At 39.3% G+C, this 27,925-nt stretch overlaps 2 protein-coding genes across 2 annotated transcripts; both read right to left on the reverse strand.

Moving 5' to 3' along the window:
- Positions 1-576: 576 nt before the first annotated feature.
- LOC310821176 (butyrophilin subfamily 2 member A2-like) lies at positions 577-27,216 on the reverse strand. The gene is made up of 29 exons (XM_083693107.1): positions 27,150-27,216; positions 26,624-26,713; positions 25,935-25,997; positions 25,280-25,642; positions 24,125-24,280; positions 23,451-23,597; positions 23,107-23,205; positions 22,943-22,981; positions 22,791-22,820; positions 22,462-22,515; positions 22,314-22,349; positions 21,723-21,743; positions 21,548-21,601; positions 21,388-21,435; positions 21,162-21,182; positions 20,976-21,029; positions 20,742-20,768; positions 20,494-20,523; positions 20,297-20,317; positions 20,097-20,132; positions 8,756-8,776; positions 8,581-8,634; positions 8,433-8,468; positions 8,205-8,231; positions 2,244-2,273; positions 2,046-2,066; positions 1,867-1,920; positions 1,637-1,663; positions 577-1,372 (listed from the first exon to the last, which is right to left on the reverse strand). Exons 2-29 carry the CDS (start codon positions 26,688-26,690, stop codon positions 852-854), a joined length of 2,157 nt encoding a protein of 718 aa, XP_083549233.1. The 5' UTR covers positions 26,691-26,713; positions 27,150-27,216; the 3' UTR covers positions 577-851.
- LOC310821177 (butyrophilin-like protein 8) lies at positions 3,676-5,618 on the reverse strand. Its single transcript, XM_083693108.1, has 4 exons — positions 5,400-5,618; positions 4,821-4,883; positions 4,287-4,640; positions 3,676-3,981 (listed from the first exon to the last, which is right to left on the reverse strand). Exons 1-4 carry the CDS (start codon positions 5,407-5,409, stop codon positions 3,815-3,817), a joined length of 594 nt encoding a protein of 197 aa, XP_083549234.1. The 5' UTR covers positions 5,410-5,618; the 3' UTR covers positions 3,676-3,814.
- Positions 27,217-27,925: the final 709 nt, after the last annotated feature.

Raw genomic sequence — 27,925 nt, forward strand, 5'->3', positions numbered from 1 at the left:
CTTCAGATGTCTTCCTCTTCTCAGCTTCTGCTCAAATAAAACACATTTTGTCACATAAATGATGAACAATACATTCATGAAGAGCTAATAGCGTTTATGTCACACTGATGTGTTTATAGTGTCAGGTACATTTGATGGAGTCACACTTAACATGTAAGTCATTACTGTATGGTCTTGTATCTTTCAAACCGACGACAAGAACATTAATTTCCATTTCGCAAACAAGACACATGTAGTGAGTTCTGACCATATTAAGTGATTGATCTGTCGCTGTAACTTCTTCACCATTTCATTTGGGTAGTTGTTGCAGTATGTAGAGTATAACTAACACTAGTCTGCAGAGTCTGTTGGTTGCCAAAATATCTCATCTGGAGATTTTTGGGTGCCCTGATCGCCTGATTGGTAAACATACAGAATAACTGTATGTTAACATCGAGAATGAAAGTTACAAATTGACAGTGACAGATTTTGAACAACGCTGTCCATCATGTTTGATTTGTTCTAGAGAAAACCTCATAATCTGACTATATTCTCTAATATCAGGATGAATTAAATCAATACTCAAGAACTCAGTAATATTGTTGGTACAACTCGTTTATTACAGGAGGTGTACCATATATACATTGATCCTGCTACATATAACAATTATAACACACGTGTAAATCCCAAAAAATGACCATCAGCAAAGAGCAGTGACATTGGTACAGTAGTATGACATGTGGTCATGTATTTACATTATATATCTCAGAGTGAACATACCGTACTGCTGTAGGCTGTTGGCCTCATTAAAGTACATGTGCAAAATGTCTGTTTCATTTCCCTTGTTTTCACCTCCATTTATTTGTATTCTTTCAAATAATGTGTATATTGTGTGAGTCAATTTGTCCAGGGCTGAATACAGACAGAAACTTGTTTGATGTCACCACACCAGTAAATGTGTAGAGATGTGACTCTGTATCAACATTATAGAAGGACAGAGTGTGTCTGTCACAGTCTAGAAACACTCCCACTATACAGAGCCCTTCTCCCCCAGGTACAGGTGTTGGAGGGTCAGTGTTGGCCTTGAGACCTGTTTGCTTCTCATAAGAGAGAATCCAGAATCCATGCGTAGGAATTAAAGGGACTGTAGATCTTTTATCAGCATAACCTCTGGCCACACCAACATACCATGACTGTTTGTCTGTTAGTTTACTCCTCACCATCACCTCCCAGTAGTGTTGTCCTGAACTGAAACTCTGTTTACACAACACATGGGGATGTCTTTTAGAGGAACTATTATCTTCTTCATATTTGACTTTGTCAAACCGAACGCTTGTTCCATCACTAACTATAATACCAGGGGGAGCAGTCTTTTCATCCATAGTGACCCTCACTGAGAGAAGAGAAGGAGGTTTCATTTACTCACAAACACTGTTGAGATGGATTGGCCTACTAATTATATTGACAGTCCACAAACCTATTAACATGTAATGATATTATCAGTAATGAGCCTGAACTGTTTAAGAAAAACAGTTTCTCAAACTTGATTCCAAGACAATTGAAATAAATACTGTATTTTTCCCAGGTCTATAACAGTCACAATCTTATAAACACAGAATAAAATGATGAACGAGTTATAAACTATTTTTTTCCCTACCTTGGTTTTTTTTCACTTGGTGCCAATCTGCATACAAGAAATATCAAATGTCAACAACAGTATTTGCTTCAGAGGTGTTCATGGTTTAATGCATGTTTTACCTTTTATATTAGTTATATTAAAATGCAAGAAATAAACAAATATAAACAATGGACAAGTGTGCATGAAGATGCAATATGTAGGTTGATACAATTTAGAGTGTAGCTTTAGAATGTCTTCCTCTACTTTACCTTCAGGATTAACACCTTGATCAACAGATACATTCTGCTGGTTGGTTTTAGGCCCTAAGACATGGTAAAAACACTGTATCTATCCAAAGCAAACTTTTACAATTAAAGCATGATTATATAAACTTGCAAAAATGTATTATTGTTATATGGTTTCATGTTAGTGAATGGTAGTTGATTACCTTTAAGGAGGTTTGTTGCCTCTGTGGAATGAAGTCATTGTTAAAAGGTGAATGAATGAACAAACACATACATCTGAATCCTAAACAATTCCTTATATATGTGATTAACATACATTCATGCCAATGGAAGATGAACATGTGTCTGAAGTAGGGATTTGACCCTGAGAAATAAAGAGAGAGAGTTAAACAGTCAGGTACCTGCTGACGTCTTTCTCAGCTCAGTTCCACCTGAAATACAGAGACACAATCATGTTAGCAACAAGTAATGATATTATCTGTAATAAATCTTAACTGTTTAAAAAAATAAATCTTTCTACCTTTGAATTCTCTAACTTGATTCCAATACAATTGAAATAAATACTGTATTTTTCCCAGGTCTATAACAGTTACGATCTTATAAACACAGAACAAAATGATGAACAAGTTATAAACTGTATTTCCCTACCTTGTATTTTTTTCACTTGGTGCCAATCTGCATTCAAAAAATATCAAATGTCAATAACAGTATTTGCTTCAGAGGTGTTCATGGTTTAATGTTTTCAGTTTTAGATTAGTTATATTGCCTCTGCTGAATGAAGTCATTGTTAAAAGGTGAATGAATGAACAAACACATACTGGACATCTGAATCCTAAACTAATCCTTGTATATGTGAGTAACATACATCAGCCCACCCCTGCCCATAGCTGCCTTGTCACACACTACTGTAGTGAGTTTAACCCACCTCTCTGTTTGTAGAGGATGACAGATGCCAGACCACAGATGATGACCAAAGACAGGACCAGAGTCACAATGAAGGCCACCGGGCACCAGGCTCCTGCAAAGACACTCAACATGTCACGCCTGATGTTGCTGTCTGGTGACTCTGGCGCCCTCCTCTGGCGGTACGGGGCCAGTGGCCTCCAACATACCCAGATTCATTTCACCTGTGTGTTCTGTCCCCTGTTTGTTATTTATAGCCTGTTCTTGTCAGAGATTCTCCCCGTCTGTTCGTGTTTACCCTGTCTCCCAGTCGGTCCGTGTTACCATTTTCTTAGTTCTTCGTTACGCCACTTGTGAAGTGAGTACCTGTGTTTATTGGAGTTTGGTTTTCTCCACTTTTATTTTACCCTTTTCTCCCAGTGTTTGTTTGTGCATCCTGCCACGATCATTCTTAATTAAAAGGAAATGTTCGTGTATTTACGCCTTTCGTCTGAGTATTTCTCACCGCATCCGCATTCCCAACACAACATGAATCTAAAGCATCACAGTAAATATAAATGAACATAAAAGCTAAACTATGACTATTAAGCAACACTTAAGTTGTGGGTTTGATTCCCACTGGGACCATAAACAGTGTGCATACAAAAAGCATATGCACTCACTGTACTGGAAGTCAATTTGGATAAAAATGTAAATATATTATAAAATGTCCACACTCCTCTCAAAGGCAGAGTAGGGCTTGTGAGGAACTGGGAGAGACCTTTGTGTTTGTAAGGGACTCACCAGGATTTGCTATCCGAGGCTTCACCCTGCTCTCTCTCCTCTCCTCAGACAGAGAGACTGTACAGTAGAGCCAATCTGAGTCTGAGGGAGAATACAGCAGCCAACTACTCACACTCACCAAGCCCTGAGGATCTGATACAGAGAGAGAGAGAGAGAGATTATACACAATCACATACAAGTATACTGTACTGTACATACTCACAGAAAGAAAGAGAGAGACATGTCACCTAAAGGTTACATAGTGACACAGACACCTAGCTGGACCATTTTTCTGGGGTGTTCCGAGTTAATTACTTGTGGTGTTGAATACTCCCCCAGGTCTGATCTGTGTTCCTGCTTTGTTTCTCCAGGTGAGTGTAGGTTGAGGTGACCAGCCCTCTGATACACAGGTAACATTCACCTGACCTCCTCCTCCTCCTTCAGTTACAGAGAGAACCGGAACACTTCCTCTTACTACAGCAGAGATACAGTAGGAGGTTTATTAGTTTGTGAAATCTCATCTCAATGTGTCACGTCTCATAGAATTCCATTAAAGACCTAAACCTACTGATGACACTGTTATGAGATGAAATTATTAGTTTACAATAAGTTTACTAATAATCTGTAAATTAATCAACAATAGCAAATAATTGTTGTGAAGTAGACGAAATACCATAAAACCATGTAATGGTTGTGTGTGGGTGTGTTCACTAGGTCATTAAGGGTCAACACCACCTTAATGTTAGCTGTTCTAGCCTCCTCACTAAAAGGCTCCTTACCATTCACAATGAGAGATACACTGGCCTTCTCAAACCATTGTTCACTCTCAACACGGCACACATACTCCCCCCTGTCTGCCAGGGTGACCCGCTCCAGGGTCAGGGACACGTTGCCCCTCTGCATCCCCCCAGTTAGAGACACTCTGCCCTTGTACCGGGGGTCCACAGGGGTCTCCTGGATCTTGTAGTCCTTGTAAAACAAGGCAGGATTGTGAGCGTTACCAGGCCGGTACCAGCGGACTTCCAATAGTGTGGCGTTGAAGACAGGAGACATTACACATGGTAGAATGACAGAGGAGCCTGACCACCCTGTGATCGGACGGTTTGGGACTGATAGAGAGAAGTCACTTAAGACTGGGGTGAGAGAGAGAGGGAGGGAGAAATTAGAGAAGTATACGTCAATAAAGTATAATACAAATCACTGACACACCAAAATCACACATGCAACGGTTGATTCCATGAAAATCCTACAATCTGAACAGAGCAATGCCACTGGCCGCCATTTTAAATGTTGAACAGAAACAACACTCTCACCAGTTCTTTGAGCTGCCATGGGAGCTGTGAGAGCTGCCAGTATCGCCACCTTCAGACACACCCCTGTTAAAGACAGGAACTGACATGATAAGAACAGACATCGTAGGCAGCAGGTATCAAGACAGATCATATCCTAATAATAGGGAGATGAAACTGTTGAATAGTAAACTGGGGCAACAGCGGCAGTTGCTTTCAATAAAACCTCTACATTGATATGGGTCAATTAAAACAAATATTTAGCACATTCCACTTGTCAAAGCTAAAATTATTGGATCAGCCTCGCAGTGAACAAACCATGTGACAGACCAAAGTGGACCTTCACATGTAGTACAAAAGTATTTTTTTTATTACTGTACAACTGCAATCTTGCCAGCCAGTAATGGAGGGCAACCAAACTGCTTGTCATTGTAGAGAAACAAGCATGAGCAAAATCAATAACTTATCCCTACATATATAAGACAATGTTAAGACGATATGTTTGATATGAACTCCATATGAACTACACTAATAATCACTGAATAGTAATTTCTTCATTTTAAGTAACAATACAGTATATCAAACAACATCTCTATGAATCACCTGTGTGCATGGTGCCTCTCCTTTGAAATCCTGCTGTCGTAAAATGAAAATCCTCTTTGGCGTGGAAATCTTCTGATTATATTACTGATTAATTACCAACTAACATTTAACACTGTTAGTTTGAACTACCGATTGAGAAGGTGAGAACGATACGAAGTTCCCTCCCTGTTGCCGCCTCCTCTTCACCTCAACTACTGTGCTTTCACTTTCAGCCTCCAAGCACCTTCAGAAGTTATTCATTTATTAAACTTACTGAATCATCTAATACTGTATGAGCTGCAGTTTGCTTGATCAGCGGGAGGGGGGGGGGGGGGGGGGGTAGTCATAAATATGAAGTGTACTGTATGTTAAAGAAATAAAATAAGAGATGCTGGCATATTACACTTCCTGAACATGAGACCATTGTCTCTGCTGATTCTCAGTGATAGCAGAATATTGATGATGTCATGTAGCCTAATACTGCATGTGGACTTGTTGCTACTGTCACAACAGGCAGTGTCCTGGTTGTGACACTTACACACTGTTACACTAAGGTGTTCAAGCTGCATCACTACATTACACTAAGGTGTTCTAGCCTTTTTGTACCTATTTTACTTTTTGATTGTTTTACAAGGAAATGATATTTGCTGCTATAAAAAAAAGTAGCCTATTGAAATGTTCCATTTACCAGTGTAGCCACAGAGGGCAGCAACATGCAAAACTTCATCCTGCTTCTTTAAGTGAACTAAGTGAACTCTGTTAAAGTCACATTTCATTTTCTTTTACATACATACATGTGACCAAACATTTACATGTGTCTTGGAGACATTATTAGAGTGTTACGGTGGACTGTAATATGGACAATATGCTTCTCATCTGTAATAATGACTTTATGGTTGTGGAGTGTTGCACCTTTGCCATGTAGTGTTAGTTTACCGTTAAGGGATATTGAAACTAACCCAGAGCTGAACACAGCAAATAGTCTATTAAATGATTTTACATGAGTAAAAGTGTAGAGATGTGACTCTGATTCAACATCATAAAAGGACGGCCTGTGTCCGCTACAATCATCTAGTTTTCATTGAGTGTCCAAGGCCTTTGACTCACATACCTAGAAACTATCTCAAAAGAAGAGAGGATCAAGACTATTGTGAAAGCTGTAAAGCTGTCTGCAAATAAAGACTGTGATGAGTTACAATAAGACGATATACCTTCAGATGTCTTCCTCTTCTCAGCTTCTGCTCAAATAAAACACATTTAGTCACATAAATGATGAACAATACATTCATGAAAAGCTAATAACGTTTATGTCACACTGATGTGTTTATAGTGTCAGGTACGTGTGATGGAGTCACACTTAACATGTAAGTCATTACTGTATGGTCTTGTATCTTTCAAACCGACGACAAGAACATTCATTTCCATTTCGCAAACGAGACACATGTAGTGAGTTCTGATCACATTAAGTGATTGATCTGTCGCTGTAACTTCTTCACCATTTCATTTGGGTAGATGCAGTATATAGAGTATAACTAACACTAGTCTGTAGAGTCTGTTGGTTGCCCAAATATCTCATCTGGAGATTTTTGGGTGCCCTGATCGCCTGATTGGTAAACATACAGAATAACTGTATGTTAACATCGAGAATGACAGTTACAAATTGACAGTGACAGATTTTGTACAACGCCGTCCATCATGTTTGATTTGTTCTAGAGAAAACCTCATAATCTGACTATATTCTCTAATATCAGGATGAATTAAATCAATACTCAAGAACTCAGTAATATTGTTGGTACAACACGTTTATTACAGGAGGTGTACCATATATACATTGATCCTGCTACATATAACAATTATAACACACGTGTAAATCCCCCAAAATTACCATCAGTAGAGAGTAGTGACATTGGTACAGTAGTATGACATGTGGTCATGTATTTACATTATATATCTCTTAGAGTGAGAATTCCATACTTCTGTAGGCTGTTGGCCTCATTAAAGTACATGTTTAAAATGTCTGTCTCATTCCCCTTGTTTTCACCTCCATTTATTTGTATTCTTTCAATTAATGTATATATTTTGTGCGTCAATTTGTCCAGGGCTGAATACAGACAGAAAATTGTTTGATGTCACCACACCAGTAAAAGTGTAGAGATGTGACTCTGTATCAACATTGTAGAAGGACAGAGTGTGTCTGTCACAGTCTAGAAACACTCCTACTGTATAGAGCCCTTCTCCCCCAGGTACAGGTGTTGGAGGGTCAGTGTTGGCCTTGAGACCTGTTTGTCTCTCATAAGAGAGAATCCAGAAGCCATGCTCAGGAATTAAAGAGACTGCAGATCTGTTGTCAGCCTTATCTCTGACCACACCAACATACCATGACTGTTTGTCTATTATTCTATGCATCACCTTCACCTCCCAGTAGTGTTGTCCTGACATGAAACTCTGTTTACTCAACACATGGAGATGTCTTTTAGAGGAACTATTATCTTCTTCATATTTGACTTTGTCAAACCGAACACTTGTTCCATCACTAACTATAATACCAGGGGGAGCAGTCTTTTCATCCATAGTCACCGTCACTGAGAGAAGAGAAGGAGGTTTCATTTACTCACAAACACTGTTGAGATGGATTGGCCTACTAATTATATTGACAGTCCACAAACCTATAAACATGTAATGATATTATCAGTAATGAGCCTAAACTGTTCAAGAAAAACAGTTTCTCAAACTTGATTCCAAGACAATTGAAATAAATACTGTATTTTTCCCAGGTCTATGACAGAATAAAATGATGAACAAGTTATAAACTATGTTTTTCCCTACCTTGGTTTTTTTTCACTTGGTGCCAATCTGCATACAAAAAATATCAAATGTCAATAACAGTATTTGCTTCAGAGGTGTTCATGGTTTAATGCATGTTTTACCTTTTAGATTAGTTATATTAGAATGTAATGAATAAACAAATATAAACAATGGACTTGTGTGTATGAAGATGCAATATGTAGGTTGATACAATTTAGAGTGTAGAGAAATATGTTTTCTTTGCTTTACCTGGTTGGTCAGCAGGTGGTTTCTCCTGGGTTTTTTCTGGTCATAACAAAGCACATAATAATGAGCACAGGCAAGAGACCTAGACTATGTAAACAAACATAGTAAAGACATGTAAACATATACAACTATGAAGAGAACAATGTTTTACCTTCTGGTTTAACTCCTTCTTCAACAGATAGTTTCTTCTTGCTGTTTTCTGCTCCTAACAGAGCACATCAATGATAAACACACTTATGTACTGTAACTATTTTCACCCACAACCAAAACTGTTGGAACTGACACATGGTTGTCTAAGCTAGGTATCATGCTGGGTAGTTAATTACCTTCAAGGAGGGTTGTGGTCTCTGTTGAATGAAAAATGGTATTGTAGAAGAGGGTGAAATTGTAATCTGACATCTTGCATGCTCAAATCATGCATTCTCCTCTTAGTATCAATACATTTATACAAAACATAGGGTAAGGGGCATCATTACATACCTGCTGGCCCCTGTCCTAGCTCAATTTGACCTGAAAATACAGAGATGTCATGTTGATCAGTCATAAGTCAATGTGTTATGTTACAACATTTCATATTGCCTAATTGTTAGTTTATTATTCACATCCAGACCAGATTGTATGTACACTACCTGTACTTGTTTTGTTTTTCTCTGATGGACAAAATATGGTGGATCCTAAAAGATGAAAATGAAATAAATGATCAATTTTGTCGACACATTGCTCAAGACGATTATTAACACTGTCATAGATTGCGGCTCTGATATAATAAATATGGATTTCAGTGAATTTCATAGCCAACCTCTTTGTTTGTACAGTATGAAGACCACAGCGATCAGAGCACAGAGGAATAGTAGGAACACGACCAGAGTTGTGATGAAGGCTCCCCTCCAGTCTTCTGCTGCACACAAACACTCAACATGGATCACATTCATCTTAAGCTCTCATGAGACACATGGCTACAACAGATACACAATTAATTTGGCAACAACATTAAGATACATTTCAGAGGCAACCAATATATATGTATATATATATATATATATATATATATATATATATATATATATATATATATATATATATATATATATATTCAGAAATGAATTTTAGGGTAAAGTATAGTTTGTGAGGGGTGGGCCATGGAGCTTGTGGTTGTGGGTAGTTTGTGTCACTGACACTCACCAGGACAGGCTGTAGCAGGTATGGATATCCAAGGCTTCACCCTGCTCTCTCTCCTCTCCTCCTCAGACAGAGAGACTGTACAGGAGAGCCAATCTGAGTCTGAGGGAGAATACAGCAGCCAACTCCACACACTCACCAAGTCCTGAGGATCTGATACAGAGAGAGAGACAGAGAGTGAGAGAGAGATAGTACACAATCACATACAAGTACACTGTGCATACTCACACAAAGACACCTAATTAGCAGGGCTATAATGCCTGCAGTGTAATTACCTGTGCGGTTCATTCCTCCCCCAGGTCTGATCTGTGTTCTGGCTTTGTTTCTCCAGGTGAGTGTAGGTTGAGGTGACCAGCCCTCTGATACACAGGTAACATTCACCTGACCTCCTCCTCCTTCAGTTACAGAGAGAACCGGGACAGTACCTGTCACTGGTGGAGAGATGACGGGTCAGGTTGAGATTAGGTCAGGTTGAGATTAGGTCAGGTTGAGATTAGGTCAGGTTGAGATTAGGCAGCAACCATGTGGACACAAAGAAAAGGAAAAGAAAAAGCACAGGAAGTGTTTCAAAATCATCAAAATCATCTATAATTATGTGAGGAGATCTATTCCACTCTCCAGTGGCTTCAATATACAGTGAAAGTAACGGGTAAGTAACTTAGTTACTTACCCTCTGTAAGTAACGGGACAGTGAAGCATTTTTTCCAAAAGTTTAGATTAGAAATCAAACAGTTAATATGAGGTTAAACTACAGATTGTCAGCTTTTATCTGAGGGTATTTGTATGAATATTGGTTTCACCATTTATAAACGACAACACTTTGAATACATAGTCGCCCTATTTCAGTACTCCAAAAGAAGCCAGTAGAAGAAAAAAATGCTCACTGTCCAAATACTTACAGAGGACACTGTAATATAGATCTTGCATTGATTCATATAATTTCAGTTCAATTTCAATTACATATTCAGTTCACCTCATTGTCTTTAGAACCCACCTCTGATCGTGAGGAACACATTGGCCGTTTCATACCACCGTTCACTAATGACGTGGCACACGTATTCTCCTATATCTGCCTCGGTAAACCTTTCCAGGTTCAGGGACACGTTGCCCCTCTCCAGCCCCCCAGTTAGAGACACTCTGCCCTTGTACCGGGGGTCCACAGGGGTCTCTTGGATCTTGTGGTCCTTGTAAAACAAGGCAGGATTCTTGAAGTTCCCAGCCCGATACCAGCGGACCTCCAATGGCTCAGCATTGAGGAGAGGAGTGACTTCACATGGCAGAATGACAGAAGAGCCTGACCACCCTGTGATTGGATCCTTAGGGACTAACAAGTTAAAGACTGCTGGGGCCTCTGGGCCTGGGGGAGGGGGGGAGAGAGAGAGAGAGGGAGGGAGGAAGAGAGAGAGAGGGGGAGGGAGGGAGAGGGAGAGAGAGATAGAGATAGAGAGAGGGAGGGAGGGAGAGGGAGAGAGAGATAGAGATAGAAAGAGGGAGGGACAGGGAGAGAGACAGGGAGGGAGGGAGGAAGAGAGGGGAAGGGGGAGAACGAGAGAGTTGTGAATTGACTTCATGTATTTTCCCTGACTTCTAGTGTTTCACTCTGGAAAAAGAGACATACAGGGTTACTATGGCAATACAGGGTTACTATGGCAGGGATTATAGATAGATAGATAGATAGATAGATATGTACTTTATTGATCCCCGAGGGAACATTAAGGCGTTACAGCAGCTCACATCACAAACAACAAAGTAAAGTGACAATAGAATAATAGAATAAAACAGACATCTGAAACATTATATACAGTAAGAACAGTCCAGTTATGATTTAACATCCCCAGCCTGACTCTGATCACCCCGGTCTAGCCAGCCGGAGGAGGAGTTGTACAGTCTTATTGCGGCAGGCAGAAAATATCTCCTATAGCGCTCCTTCGTGCAACGTGGTTGTAGTAGTCAGTTGCTAAAGGAGCTTCTCTGCTCTGCCACAGTGTCATGTAGGGCATGGGAGGGATTGCCCATATAGGGGCACCATAAAACAAAAGGGAGCTTTTGAAACAAAACAAACTGCACATATGCTCACCAGGAGTCTGGGCGGCCATCGGAGCTATGAAGACTGCCAGCACCACTACCTTCAACCACACACCTGTGTCAAAGAGGACATCATCATCATCATCATCATCATCACGGCTGATATACAGTATGCATGAGAGGAATAATATAAGAAGCTGGTATCACAAATATATAAAACAATGACATCATAAAAACGTGGGAATGGTGATTTAGAGCAACATGTGTTTGCAAAGGCATTGAGCAATTATCCAGTAAAACAATTATACAGTAAAACAATTATACTGTAAAACAATTATATAGTATAACAATTATACTGTACAACACAGTATAACAATTATACAGTATAACACAGTATAACAATTATACAGTATAACAATTATACAGTATAACAACTGCAATTTGATGATGTTGTAATTGTAATGCAATGTGGTTATCAACAGTATAACAATTTTCAGTATAACAATTATACAGAAAACACAGTATAACAATTATACAGTATAACAATTATACAGGTAACAATTATACAGTACAACACAGTATAACAATTATACAGTACAACGCAGTATAACAATTATACAGTCTAACAATTATACAGTACAACACAGTTCAGTGTTCTACAGTGGCCTTCCCAGTCACCAGATCTTAATCCAATAGAACACCTTTGGAATGTGGTAGAACGGGAGATTCACAGCCTGAAAGTGGACCTGAAAAATCTGCAGGAATTTGCAGTGATACAATCATGTCATCGTGGACCAGAATCTCAAAGGAACGTTTCCAACATCTTGTGGAATTGAGGCTGTTTTGAGAGCAAAGGGAGGCCCTACCCAGTATTTGTACATTATTTATTTCCTAATAAAGTGTTCATGAGTGTATACATATATAACACTTCATTGCTAACATATAACACTGACACTCAGTTTTTGAACTACACATACCAAGACCACACCCTTGAATATATATAATATATGAATGTATATACACATATATATATATATATAAAAACAAAACATAAAGTTTAACTAGCTAATGTGCAGCCAAGAGAGACATCAGTGAACTAACCTGTGAGGCTCAACTTTGGATCATCAGTTGTCGCGCCTGTTGTTTTATTGATGCCCTCCATTTTATTACTGCCAATCTCTCCAACTGTAAAATGCAGTTAACAGACAATGGAAGACATTTTAGAAATAAACATGACTCTTTGCTAAGAAGTATGTGAAATAGAAAGAGTTGGTTTTCTCACACTGCAACACAAAAAGGCCTGAAAAAGCAAATAGATTTTGTTGTCTTTGTAAACAAGTGAAAGGCCAAAAGTAGTCTATTTCAATTCACCAATACAACTCAAACTGAACGGATTAATAGAAACAAGTCAGAAAACACGACACATTGCCTGTTAAGTGAGGGAAGGCAAAAGAGAAAATAAGGAAAGACATTCTGCAATGGTTATGAGTTACCAGCCGTTCTCCTTGACTGGACAAACAGGACAGGACAGGCTGGAGTCATATCAGATCTACCTGCACGCATGACCTCTCTCCTTCGACATCCAGCTGTTACATCATCACAATCCTCAATGGCCTCGGAAATATCAGAAAAACCTCTAGATTCACAACCGTCTAACATATTAGAACATTTTATCAAAATCGACTTCATAGCTGAGAATGAGAATTGAATAGTAAGAATGACACCGTCATTGTCTTTACCTCGGACACTCCCGCTCCTTATCTTTGAGTCTGAGCTTTCACTTTCGCACTCGCGAGCCAAACCCACATTTATTTATTGAACCTTTATTTATAAAGGGGAAAACACACTGAGACCAATGGCTCTTTTGCACGTGCACCATGTCCACAATATCAATAGAATTACAAAAAACACTCTACATCAAAATCTGTACATCATATAAAACCACAATGTATCAAGAGAAACAAGGGTCCTCGATCAACACCCAAAATTGCCCGAGAGGCACCAGAACAACCAACTGCATTGTTTTTTGTACATTGTGGTGTTACGTTCCACTTAGGTTTGTCTGTTCTGTTTTCCCTCTTTCTTTATAGGGCGACATCACCACTCCCATTTGCTGCACCTGCTGCCAATCCTCCTAATCACCTGCCATCCCAGTCCAACCCCAATCTACTCCCTTCATTTAGTATTTAAGCTGTGTGTTGCATGCCAGTCGCTCTCTTCCTGAGCTCATGCTTTGTTGTACACTTTGATGTATGTATCCCCCACTGACACTTGTTTCCCGTGTGTGTGTGTGTGTGTGTGTGTGTGTGTGTGTGTGTGTGTGTGTGTGTGTGTGTGTGTGTGTGTGTGTGTGTGTGTGTGTGTGTGTGTGTGTGTGTGTGTGTGTGTGTGTGTGTGTGTGTGTGTGTGTGTGTGTGTGTGTGTGTGTGTGTGTAGTAGTTGTTGTTGTTGTTGTTGTTTGTATGGCCCTGGGGCAGGTAAGACAGAGGCCTCTATACTCTCACATGTAGGTGGAACTGTTGTATAGAAACACTAGGAAAGGGGTGGTTGCCAACCATGTACATTTTGATGTCCTTGGTCAGAGTAGTTAGTTAGTCAGAGAGGTATTTTGAGTTTGGATGTTTAGTTAGGATCAGTTAGTAGCCTCTCCTAACCCTCCTAGATTTGTTACTTTCTTTTCTTTGGCAACATCCGTGTCCCCTTGGCCTGTGGGCTGCTAGTGTTGTGTGTGTCCGTTGTGTTGTGTGTACACTGCCCGTACACCCCCCCCCCACTATTTACAATATACCACTATTTCAGTTCATTCCATCCTGGTCTGGTCTCCTTTATTTCACACCAACGCGCTCAAGATTCCTGCCTTTAGTTGGTCAAATCTGTTACGTACTTCCCTTTACTCTAGACATAACTGAGTTGTAACATGTGGTCAACCTACTGCTAGATTGTTTTTTTAGCAGGAGGTAGAACATTTACAGCTAGAGTAAACAGTATGATGGAAAATGAAGTGTGTGAGTGGGGGTGGGGGGGGCGGTGGACCAAAAAGTTCTCGCTGCTCAATGTTTACAGTGCATTGATGTTTTAAACTGTAGTGCTTGTCAATGTTAGTTTTATTCTATGCATTCCAGTTGCACTATGTGAAACTAATTGTATGTGTTGCACCCATCCTATAGCCCAGACAAAACAGGGCACATATCAATACTTGAGGGGAGGCTGCTGGAGGTAGAAATCTGAGGACAGCTCACAGAGTTAGAACAGAGTCTAATAGAGTTACAATAATTTGTATCCTCTGTGACTGTTATCAACCAGTAATGTGGGTATTTGTACAGCCATGTAAATACAGTGTTGCTTTGCCCCAGTTCTGAGATAATGGGGTTGAATAAGGCCATGCGTCAGTCAAGTTTCCCTCAGATTTTTGTTTCTTAGGCGGGGTACAGAGGGGTACCAAGCACTGCCTTGCTTCATACAGAAGGGTTTTCTGTGATTTGCCAGTGACTTTCAACCCTGGTTCTAAGGTACATGTTGAAGACAACTGTTTTGAGGTCATTTCGAACCAATTACTTTTATTTAGGTTTTTCAAATACCATGATTCAGTTAATCAACAATCAGTAAGCTAATTGACACACACATATAGAAAAACATCACTGTGCTGTCATGACATTAGTTGATATGTTCGTTGATATAGTTGATTTCATTCATTACACCTCTCTTACCGTATTCACTGCCAGTTAAATTAATGAGCAAGAGACTTAATATGTGGATGTAGCTAAAGCTAGCTAGTAGCTAAAGCTTTCGATAAGCTGCTAATATGAGCAGGTAGTGACAGCCGTTGTTTACCGAGCTAGATACCTGAGCTAGATACCTGAGCTAGATACCTCACCTAAATGTTATCTAGCGACGACACCAGACAGGTCCGTTCTAGTGGCTGTGTATGTTTAACGTCGTTGGCCAAATGTGGTCCTTGAGTAAAAGACTCTTAAGTAAATGACCAGACCCATTACCTTCTGCTTCTGTATTGTTCTTTGATGATGGGACTAACACGGACCTGCAGCGAGGAGGAGAAGTGGATTTATATATCGTGGAATTTGACAATTAGTGAAACACTTTTCAAAATATGTCCACCACAAATATATGTAATGTATATTTTATAATTATATGGATTTGCAATATTGATAATGCTTAATGTCATCTTGTTCCAAATACCTGTTTTTTTTTTGTTCCAGATGAGGAGCCCAGTGAGAGTAGTGATGACCAGTAGAAAGATGACCAGAGGTGTGATGAAGGCCACTCTCCAAGGTTCTATACAAGCACACATGGATCAAAACTCCACACTTTGAATAGGAATTTGCAGTTGATCATAGTGGCCATTTTGATATTCATCATCAACCAAAATATACTTTTATGACTTACTGTACATCTAGTGACCACAGATATTCAGTGCATGTAGAGTATGACACCCTTTCCTGGGCAGTGTTCCAACTGGCCCTCCAACAGCCCTACCAGCCGTATCAGACCTGCTTTCCAGGGTCATGTTCAGTAAGGACGAGTTCAGATTGTACCTCCTCAGTTTTAAAAAGTTTTGCAATATTGTGGATACTGACCACGACCCAGTCATCAATCATGCCCCCTTCCAGACAGAGAGACTGTACAGGAGAGCCAATCTGAGTCTGAGGGAGAGTACAGCAGCCGACTACTCACGCTCACCGAGAGAGATATTAAAAAAAAAAATAATAATAATAATAAACTTAAAACAAACCTTTATTTCAAGTTAATTCCGTTTACACAACTTTTGCAGTTATCAAAAAATTCAAAAAAAATAAATAATGCAAAAATCCAAAACAGAAACACTCACACGGTTTTTCCTTGTTTTCCAAATAGCTAATTTGTCCAGTCTTGAAATGAAATTAATTACTGTGTGTACAGATTTTTTCTTTGCAAAGTAGTGTGGACCATAGATAAGAAGACAAAAATAAAAATGTTCTCCTAAGCCCTGAAACCATGACTGCAGTCGGCTGAATAGTCTAACCAGTCTGGAACACTGAATAAACAGATGGTATATAGTTTCTGTCTGCGAGCAGAAAGGACAGCCGTCCCCTGTGCCAGGATTGAGGTGCACCAGATACCTGTTTGTAGCTATGGCCCCGTGTACAATCCTCCACTGGAGGTCACCTGTCCGTTTGTCAATGGGGGGTTTGGACAGGGACCGCCAACAGCCCCACATCCCCACACTCAAAACATACAGATGGAGCTTCATCTGGTCGTATGGCTACTTCATCCTGACAGGACATCTGTGGTTTCATAGTCAGGTATGAGATTATTTGGGCTTTGGTAAATCTGAACTTTGAAGGATCCGTCACAGACCAAAAGCACGATATCATCAAGGGTTGTTTGAATTTGTTAAAATCACATTTTAAATTTCCTGATCAAAAAACTAAAATAATTAGCAGTTTGGCGCTCCCTGGTGGTGTGTTGGTTGTAACTACAACATGCAACAGATAACAGTTTGTAAATATCCCCAGCGTACTGTTAGAGAACATAAAAGCCTTCAACAGCTCTCATGCTTGTACTCTCTGTATGAATTCGGCTATTTTGGTTAACTGCTTTTATTCAATGAATAGCATTGACGTTTATCTCCAGAATGCAGTTAGAATAGATATTTTTATTCCCGTGAGATTACATCATACAGAAGTCACTACAGGGAGAAACAACTTTAAATCACTGTTACATTGTCGAATATGTGATTACTTGTGGCTTTAAAAAGTAAAATCAAGTTTATATTCTTATTTGTTTAGATGTAGTGCATTATCACCAGGGTCTCAACACACTATACATCATATACAAAGAAAACACATTACAAAACACATCACATAAAAACAAAGCTCAGACCTTTATATACATTGTGCCACATAGACAGGGCAGTAAATGTGATAGTTCACTGTGACATCCATTTTGAAACCTCTGGCCAGAGAACATTTAATGCACTTGTGTAATTCAGTGATTTCAAAATGGATGTCACAGTAAACCATGTGTGTTTCAACAGAGTGTTAAACGTCATAGCCTGAATGGATCTCATACTGCATATATCTCATGAACATGTGTTTCCTCCATTCAGTCAACTATTCTTATAGAATTCGGGTCTTTTTGTCCTGGGCTGAACACAGGATAAAATTGTTTTGATCCCCCCACACCAGTAAATGTGTAGAGATATGACTCTGTGTCAACATTATAGAAGGACAGAGTGTGTCTGTCACAGTCTAGAAACACTCCTACTGTATTGAGCCCTTCTCCCCCAGGTACAGGTGTTGGAGGGTCAGTGTTGGCCTCGAGACCTGTTTGTTTCTCATAAGAGAGAAGCCAGAAGCCGCTCTGATGAGTTAAAGGGACCATCAACCTGTTGTCTGCTCCGTCTCTAACCACACCAACATACCATGACAGTTTCTCCGAATCACCCGTGGTTTTATAGTTCAGCTTGACTGCCCAGTAGTGCTGTCCTGAGCCAAAGCCCTCCTTACCAAGCACTTGGAGATGCCTGCCCAATGTCTCTTTATCTTTATCAGCTTCAACATATTGAGCCCTTTTCCCGACTAGAGTCAGTCTAATAGCCTTATGACCAGACGCCATAGAGATGTTCTCTGAGGGGAGAGAAAGAATATGACTTATTAGTATAAGACTTATCAGAAGGAAATGTCTTGAAATCATGAATCTAGTCATTGGACCGCTGTGTTTTTGTTTCTTACCTTTGAATCCTTTTATCTGATGCCAATCTGCATAGAAACAAATACCAAGTAAATAGTTTAATTCATGTGCACTGACAAGACAGGTCACTTTTGTTAAAGACCCCCTCCAGTCGAAAAAGAACAAGAATCAAGATCCTTGAAAACTGAACAATTCACTGTGATGACATGTTGCCTTCAATACATCATCCAGGTTAGTTCTCTGGCCCTGTAGTACCTTTTTTGGTAACACCCCCCTCATTACTGAGTAAACCTATCCAAGATCATTCATGTGATCATTGCTTTCTCACTTGGCTACTTGGACCAAAGCTGAAAAATGCAGACAAGGAATTTCATCGTTCCTGGATGCCTTAAACTAAATCATAAGACCTAAGCTGTATGCATAGGCAACTGTTACCAAATAAAAAGTTTGTAGGACTAGTGTTGCAAACCTGTAATTGTCAGAGGCAACACTACCTGTGTTGTTGATCAGTAACTCCATAAACATACTGTACAACCACCTGGACTCCATGATCATAGTCGGTGAGCTCACAAACAACTGAATACGACATGACATTGTTTCTAGTGATCAACCGGTTATCGTGATCAAATCTATAGTGATCAGGTTGCCAGGTAACCACATGGCAAACAACGCTATTCACCCTTCTGGGGGGGGGGGGGGGGTCCTTCATCTTGGAAAATGATCAAACTGGAAATTATACAATTTAGAGTGTAGAGAAATATGTTTTCTTTGCTTTACCTGGTAGGTCAGCTGGTGGTTTCTCCTGGGTTTTTTCTGGACATAACAAAGCACATAATAATGAGCACAGGCAAGAGACCTAGACTATGTAAACAAACATAGTAAAGACATGTAAACATATACAACTATGAAGAGAACAATGTTTTACCTTCTGGTTTAACTCCTTCTTTAACAGATAGTTTCTTCTTGCGTTTTTCTGCTCCTAACAGAGCACATCAATGATAAACACACTTATGTACTGTAACTATTTTCACCCACAACCAAAACTGTTGGAACTGACGCATGGTTGTCTAAGCTAGGTATCATGCTGGGTAGTTAATTAGCTTCAAGGAGGGTTGTGGTCTCTGTTGAATGAAAAATGGTATTGTAGAAGAGGGTGAGATTGTAATCTGACATCTTACATGCTCAAATCATGCATTCTCCTCTTAGTATCAATACATTACAGAACAAACCTATCCAAGATCATTCATGTGATCATTGCTTTCTCACTTGGCTACATGGACCAAAGCTGAAAAATGCAGACAAGGAATTTCATCGTTCCTGGATGCATTTCGTTGTCTCTGTACTTGTACTCTGCACAATGACAATAAAGTTGAATCTAATCTAATCTAATCTTAAACTAAATCATAAGACCTAATCTGTATGCATAGGCAACTGTTACCAAATAAAAAGTTTGTAGGACTAGTGTTGCAAACCTGGAATTGTCAGAGGCAACACTACCTGTGTTGTTGATCAGTAACTCCATAAACATACTGTACAACCACCTGGACTCCGTGATCATAGTCGGTGAGCTCACAAACAACTGAATACGACATGACATTGTTTCTAGTGATCAACCGGTTATCGTGATCAAATCTATAGTGATCAGGTTGCCAGGTAACCACATGGCAAACAACGCTATTCACCCTTCTGGGGGGGGGTCCTTCATCTTGGAAAATGATCAAACTGGAAATTATACAATTTAGAGTGTAGAGAAATATGTTTTCTTTGCTTTACCTGTTAGGTCAACAGGTGGTTTCTCCTGGGTTTTTTCTGGTCATAACAAAGCACATAATAATGAGCACAGATGACATGTTGCCTGTGATGACATGTTGACATCGACCCAAAGCAAACTTAGAATTCAAGCATGATTATATAAACTTGCAAAAATTTATTATTGTTATAAGGTTTTATGTTAGTGAATGGTAGTTGATTACCTTTAAGAAGGTTTGTTGCCTCTGTGGAATGAAGTCATTGTTAAAAGGTGAATGAATGAAAAACACACACATCTGAATCCTTAACCATTCCTTGTATATGTGATTAACATACATTCATGCCAATGGAAGATGAACATGTGTCTGAAGTAGGGATTTGACCCTGAGAAATAAAGAGAGAGAGTTAAACAGTCAGGTACCTGCTGACGTCTTTCTCAGGTCAGTTCCACCTGAAATACAGAGACACAATCATGTTAGCAACATGTAATGATATTATCTGTAATAAACCTGAACTGTTTCAAAAATAAATCTTTCTTCCTTTGAATTCTCTAACTTGATTCCAATACAATTGAAATAAATACTGTATTTTTCCCAGGTCTATAACAGTTACGATCTTATAAACACAGAATAAAATGATGAACAAGTTATAAACTATGTTTTTCCCGACCTTGTATTTTTTTCACTGGGTGGGAATCTGCATTCAAAAAATATCAAATGTCAACAACAGTATTTGCTTCAGAGAGAGGTTTTCATGGTTTAATGCATGTTTTACCTTTTAGATTAGTTATATCAAAATGCTATGAATAAACAAATATAAACAATGGACTAGTGTGTATGAAGATGCAATATGTAGGTTGATACAATTTAGAGTGTAGCTTTAGAATGTCTTCCTCTACTTTACCTTCAGGATTAACAGCTTCTTCAACAGATGAATTCTGCTGCTTGGTTTTAGGCCCTAAGACAACATTAATGGTAAAAACACGATATCTACCCAAAGCAAACTTTTACAATTCAAGCATGATTATAGAAGCTTGCAAAAATGTATTATTGTTATGAGGTTTCATGTTAGTGAATGGCAGTTGATTACCTTTAAGGAGGTGTGTTGCCTCTGTGGAATGAAGTCATTGTTAAAAGGTGAATAAATGGACAAACACATACTATACATATGAATCCAAAACTAATCCTTGTATACCTGAGTAACATACAAACAACGCTATTCACCCTTCTGGGGGGGGGGTCTTTCATCTTGGAAAATGATCAAACTGGAAATTATACAATTTAGAGTGTAGAGAAATATGTTTTCTTTGCTTTACCTGGTCGGTCAATTATTTCACCAACAGGTGGTTTCTCCTGGGTTTTTTCTGGTAATAACAAAGCACATAATAATGAGCACAGGCAAGAGACCTAGACTATGTAAACAAACATAGTAAAGACATGTAAACATATACAACTATGAAGAGAACAATGTTTTACCTTCTGGTTTAACTCCTTCTTCAACAGATAGTTTCTTCTCGCTGTTTTCTGCTCCTAACAGAGCACATCAATGATAAACACACTTATGTACTGTAACTATTTTCACCCACAACCAAAACTGTTGGAACTGACGCATGGTTATCTAAGCTAGGTATCATGCTGGGTAGTTAATTACCTTCAAGGAGGGTTGTGGTCTCTGTTGAATGAAAAATGGTATTGTAGAAGAGGGTGAAATTGTAATCTGACATCTTGCATGCTCAAATCATGCATTCTCCTCTTAGTATCAATACATTACAGAGTAAACCTATCCAAGATCATTCATGTGATCATTGCTTTCTCACTTGGCTACATGGAGCAAAGCTGTAAAATGCAGACAAGGAATTTCATCGTTCCTGGATGCCTTAAACTAAATCATAAGACCTAAGCTGTATGCATCGGCAACTGTTACCAAATAAAAGGTTTGTAGGACTAGTGTTGCAAACCTGTAATTGTCAGAGGCAACACTACCTGTGTTGTTGATCAGTAACTCCATAAACATACTGTAGAACCACCTGGACTCTGTGATCATAGTCGGTGAGCTCACAAACAACTGAATACGACATGACATTGTTTATAGTGATCAAATCTATAGTGATCAGGTTGCCAGGTAACCACATGGCAAACAGCACGATTCACCCTTCTGGGGGGGGGTCTTTCATCTTGGAAAATGATCAAACTGGAAATTATACAATTTAGAGTGTAGAGAAATATGTTTTCTTTGCTTTACCTGTTAGGTCAACAGGTGATTTCTCCTGGGTTTTTTCTGGTCATAACAAAGCACATAATAATGAGCACAGGCAAGAGACCTAGACTATGTAAACAAACATAGTAAAGACATGTAAACATATACAACTATGAAGAGAACAATGTTTTACCTTCTGGTTTAACTCCTTCTTCAACAGATAGTTTCTTCTTGCTGTTTTCTGCTCCTAACAGAGCACATCAATGATAAACACACTTATGTACTGTAACTATTTTCACCCACAACCAAAACTGTTGGAATTGACGCATGGTTATCTAAGCTAGGTATCATGCTGGGTAGTTAATTAGCTTCAAGGAGGGTTGTGGTCTCTGTTGAATGATAAACGGTATTGTAGAAGAGGGTGAAATTGTAATCTGACATCTTGCATGCTCAAATCATGCATTCTCCTCTTCGTATCAATACATTTATACAAAACATAGGGTAAGGGGCATCATTACATACCTGCTGGCCCCTGTCCTCGCTCAATTTGACCTGAAAATACAGAGATGTCATGTTGATGTAAAGTCATAAGTCAATGTGTTATGTTACAACATTTCATATTGCCTAATTGTTAGTTTATTATTCACATACAGACCAGATTGTATGTACACTACCCGTACTTGTTTTGCTTTTCTCTGAAAATATGGTGGATCCTAAAAGATGAAAATGAAAAAAATGATCAATTTTGTCGACACATTGCTCAAGACAATTATTAACACCGTTATAGATTGCGGCTCTGATATAATAAATATGGAATTCAGTGAATTTCATAGCCAACCTCTTTGTTTGTACAGTATGAAGACCACAGCTATCAGAGCACAGAGGGATAGCAGGAACAGGACCAGAGTTGTGATGAAGGCTCCGCTCCAGTCTTTTGCTGCACACAGACACTCAACATGGATCACATTCATCTTAAGCTCTCATGAGACACATGGCTACAACAGAGACACAATTCATTTGGCAACAACATTAAGCTAAATTAATTTGCAAACAAAAACATTTCAGAGGCAAACAATAGATATCATATTCATATTCAGAAATGAATCTTAGGGTAAAGTATAGTTTGTGAGGGGTGGGCCATGGAGCTTGTGGTTGAGGGTAGTTTGTGTCACTGACACTCACCAGGACTGGCTGTAGCAGGTATGGATATCCAAGGCGTCACCCTGCTCTCTCTCCTCTCCTCAGATAGAGAGACTGTACAGGAGAGCCAATCTGAGTCTGAGGGAGAATACAGCAGCCAACTACTCACACTCACCAAGCCCTGAGGATCTAATACAGAGAGACATTGTTTTTATTGTTACTACCTGAAAAATAACTTGAGAATGAAACAATCATTTGATAGTTGGGATGTCCCAACATGTACCTATCTGACCAATCAACAAAGTGAATAGAAAGATTTAAAAAATGCAGCCGTTTCTTAAAATGATACACTTTACCCCAATTTTCCACAGGATGTCCTCTCTCCACTTTCATTTCCATTGACTGTGTTGTATACCGATTATGATCTTTGTTTTCATGTAATCCAATATCATGTTTGAAGGAATTGTTCATCCAAATTGCAAATGTATATGATTTATTCCTCACCTTGGATCTTTATGTAGCCACCACCAAAATTCACTAATATTAGCATTTTCTAATCAAAACCAATGGAAGTCGATATACCCTAAATTTGCAATTTCATGCATGAATCATCTCAAAATCAAGTCATTGAGTCTTCCGTAGAATTTGGTATGATTTGGCTATAAAATGTCAAACATGGTAGCTCAAATTTCAGAGATGGGAAGTACTGCAATTACCTGTGGTGTTGAATACTCCTCCAGGTCTGATCTGTGTTCCTGCTTTGTTTCTCCAGGTGAGTGTAGGTTGAGGTGACCAGCCCTCTGATACACAGGTAACATTCACCTGACCTCCTCCTCCTTCAGTTAAAGAGACAAGTGGAGCACTACCTGCGACTAGTCAAAAGATAATGGGGAGGGTAGTTATAATAATAACTACTACTACTACTACTACTACTACTAATAATAATAATAATAATAATAATAACAACAACAACAACTGATTTGTACAGCTATTTTCATTACAAAATTAATCTATGCTTAAAAAATACAGGCAAAAAAATAACTATGCAAATACAACACATACAGGGCTTTATTTTAGAAACCCAAACCGGTCGTTGATTTAAGCGCTATGGCATGGTGCTATTGCTCAGGGGGTATTTTAGAAATACATTTTGGGGTGATATCAGTCACAGAATGTGTTGCCTAGGGCATTATTAAACAAAGTAGGCTAAATGTAACATCCTATGAGACTATAGGCCTACTTTTCAAATGAACAACATAATTTGATGCACCACCGCTGTCAAACTTGCTGCCATGTAGAGCAGCATTTGCACTAAACAGTCACACCTCAAATAACGCCAACGAGCTGATGTAAAACTGGTAGCTTATCAATCTTGCGCAATACAGTGTTAACTCTTACAAGCTGAAATTACCAACATACTTGTGTTTCACAATAATGTTGCTTTGCGCCCAGCTGAAATTAGAGCCCACCGTATCTATTATATAATGTATAGTGCAAACTTTTAACTATTCCAGTGCCCTTGGCCATTCCAAAGCTTAAAGTATGTAGCTAAATGGCCGTGATAAATCAGTAGCAAGAAATGAGATCACATGGTGAAGAATGTTTAGTGAAGAGTGCTGTATTGTTCCAAACAAAGTGTTTTCTAAAATATGATGTGGTGAGACAATGGCCTACATGTGTCTATTTTACATTTGGTTTGTCGACCAGAATATGCACATTTGCCGCTATTAGTAAACGTAGCATTTGCATCTTTTCAAGTGTTCAATGTGACCAGCAGGGGCACAAACCTTTACACAAACCTTTAAACAAATATTGTATATATATATTTTTTTATTTTCATGAAATTTGATTTGAGAAAAATAGACACTTACCAATCACTTTGAGGGAGACTCTGGCCTTTTCATACCACAGCTCGCTAATAACGTGGCACACATACTCCCCCATGTCTGCCAGGGTGACCCCCTCCAGTTTCAGGGACACGTTGCCCCTCTGCAGCCCCCCAGTTAGAGAGACTCTGCCCTTGTACCGGGGGTCCACAGGGGTCTCTTGGATCTTGTAGTCCTTGTAAAACAAGGCAGGATTGTAGGAGTTATCAGGCCGATACCAGCGGACCTCCAATGGTTCAGCGTTGAAGAGAGGAGAGACTTCACATGGCAGAACGACAGAAGAACCTGACCACCCTGTGATTGGATCCTTAGGGACTGACAAGGTAAAGACTGCTGGGGCCTCTGGGCCTGGGGGAGGGGGGGAGAGAGAGAGAGAGAGAGAGAGGGATGAAGGGAGGAAGAAGAGAGAAAGGTGGAGGGAGGGTGGAAGAGAGAGGGAGGGGGAGAAACAGAGAGAGAGAGTTGTGAACACTTCATGTATTTCCCCAGACTTCCAGTGCTTCACTCTGGAAAAAGAGACATACAAGGTTACTATGGCAAGACAGGGTTACTATGGCAGGGTTAAGTAGAGAAGGAATTATAGGGGCATCATGAAGCAAATGGGAGCTTTTGAAACAAAACAAACTGCACATATGCTCACCAGGAGTCTGGGCGGCCATCGGAGCTATGAAGACTGCCAGCACCACTACCTTCAACCACACCCCTGTGTCAAAGAGGACATCATCATCATCATCATCATCATCACGACTGATATACAGTATGCATGAGAGGAATAATATAAGAAGCTGGTATCACAAATATATGAAACAATGACATTATAAAAACGTGGGAATGGTGATTTAGAGCAACATGTGTTTGCAAAGGTATTGAGCAATTACATGATATTGTAATTGTAATGCAATGTGGTTATCAAGTCCCGCCTTTTGTCTTAAACCCAATAGATCTTTTGGACTATCTATCTATCTATCAATTTGCACAGATTTCTTTTTTTTCCAACATACGGTATCAGGTTCAAGGGCTAGAATAGAAGCTTTTGATGTTTTCCCATATGAGTTGAAATATCTGCTCAATCTTAGTTTAAAGGATGTTAAGAAGATATATATGTGTGTGTGTGTGTCTGTGTCTGTGTGTGTGTATATATATATATATATATATATATATATTCTCTTCCTTTTTTCCTTTTCTTTTTTTTAACTACACGTATCAAGACCACACTCTCGAATATATATATAAACATAAAGTTTAACTAGCCTGTCCTCCACTGTCTACTTCCACCAACCTGAAACAGCAAATATTGCATGGTTTGTAGAGAGACATCAGTGAACTAACCAGAGACTGTGAGGCTCAACTTTGGACCATCAGTTGTCGCGCCTGTTGTTTTATTGATGCCCTCCATTTTATTACTGCCAATCTCTCCAACTGTAAAATGCAGTTAACAGACAATGGAAGACATTTTAGAAATAAACATGACTCTTTAATATACGAAATAGAAAGAGTTGGTTCTCTCACACTGCAACACAAAAAAACACAAAAATACAATTCAAACTGAACTGATTTATAGAAACAAGTAATAAAACACGACACATTGCCTGTTAAGTGAGGGAAGGCAAAAGAGAAAATAAGGAAAGACATTCTGCAATGGTTATGAGTTACCAGCCGTTCTCCTTGACTAGACAAACAGGACAGGACAGGCTGTAGTCATATCAGATCTACCTGCACGCATGACCTCTCTCCTTCGACATCCAGCTGTTACATAATCACCAACCGTCTAACATATTAGAACATTTTATCAAAATCGACTTTATAGCTGAGATTGAGAATTGAATAATAAGAATGACACCGTCGTTGTCCTTACCTCGGACACTCCCGCTCCTTATCTTTGAGTCTGAGCTTTCACTTTCGCACTCGCGAGCCAAACCCACTGTTGCGACGGGACATTTATTTATTGAACCTTTATTCATACAGGGGAAAACACACTGAGACCAATGGCTCTTTTGCACGTGCACCATGTCCACAATATCAATAGAATTACAAAAAAAACCACATAAAACACAACACAGTTAAATACAGAAATCTGTACATCATATAAAACCACAATGTATCAAGAGAAACAAGGGTCCTCGATCAACACCCTAAATTGCCCGAGCGGCACCAGAACAACCAACTGCATTGTTTTTTGTACATTGTGGTCAACCTACTGCTAGATTGTTTTTTTAGCAGGAGGTAGAACATTTACAGCTAGGGTAAACAGTATGATGGAAAATGAAGTGTGTGAGTGGGGGTGGGGGAGGGCGGTGAACCAAAACGTTCTTGCTGCTCAATGTGTACAGTGCATTGATGTTTTAAACTGTAGTGCTTGTCAATGTTAGTTTTATTCTATGCGTTCCAGTTGCACTATGTGAAACTAATTGTATATGTTGCACCCACCCTATAGCCCAGACAAAACAGGGCACATATCAATACTTGAGGGGAGGCTGCTGGAGGCAGAAATCTGAGGACAGCTCATTGTAATGCATGGGATAGAATGAGAAATTGAATCAACCACATGTAATTGATACCAGTCCACCGATTTGTACTTCCACCAGCCTGAAACAGCAAATATTGCATGGTTTGTACTTTGAAAGTTGTGTG

Source organism: Argentina silus (genome assembly GCF_951799395.1).
Source record: "Argentina silus genome assembly, chromosome: 21".
Taxonomy (NCBI): domain Eukaryota; kingdom Metazoa; phylum Chordata; class Actinopteri; order Argentiniformes; family Argentinidae; genus Argentina; species Argentina silus.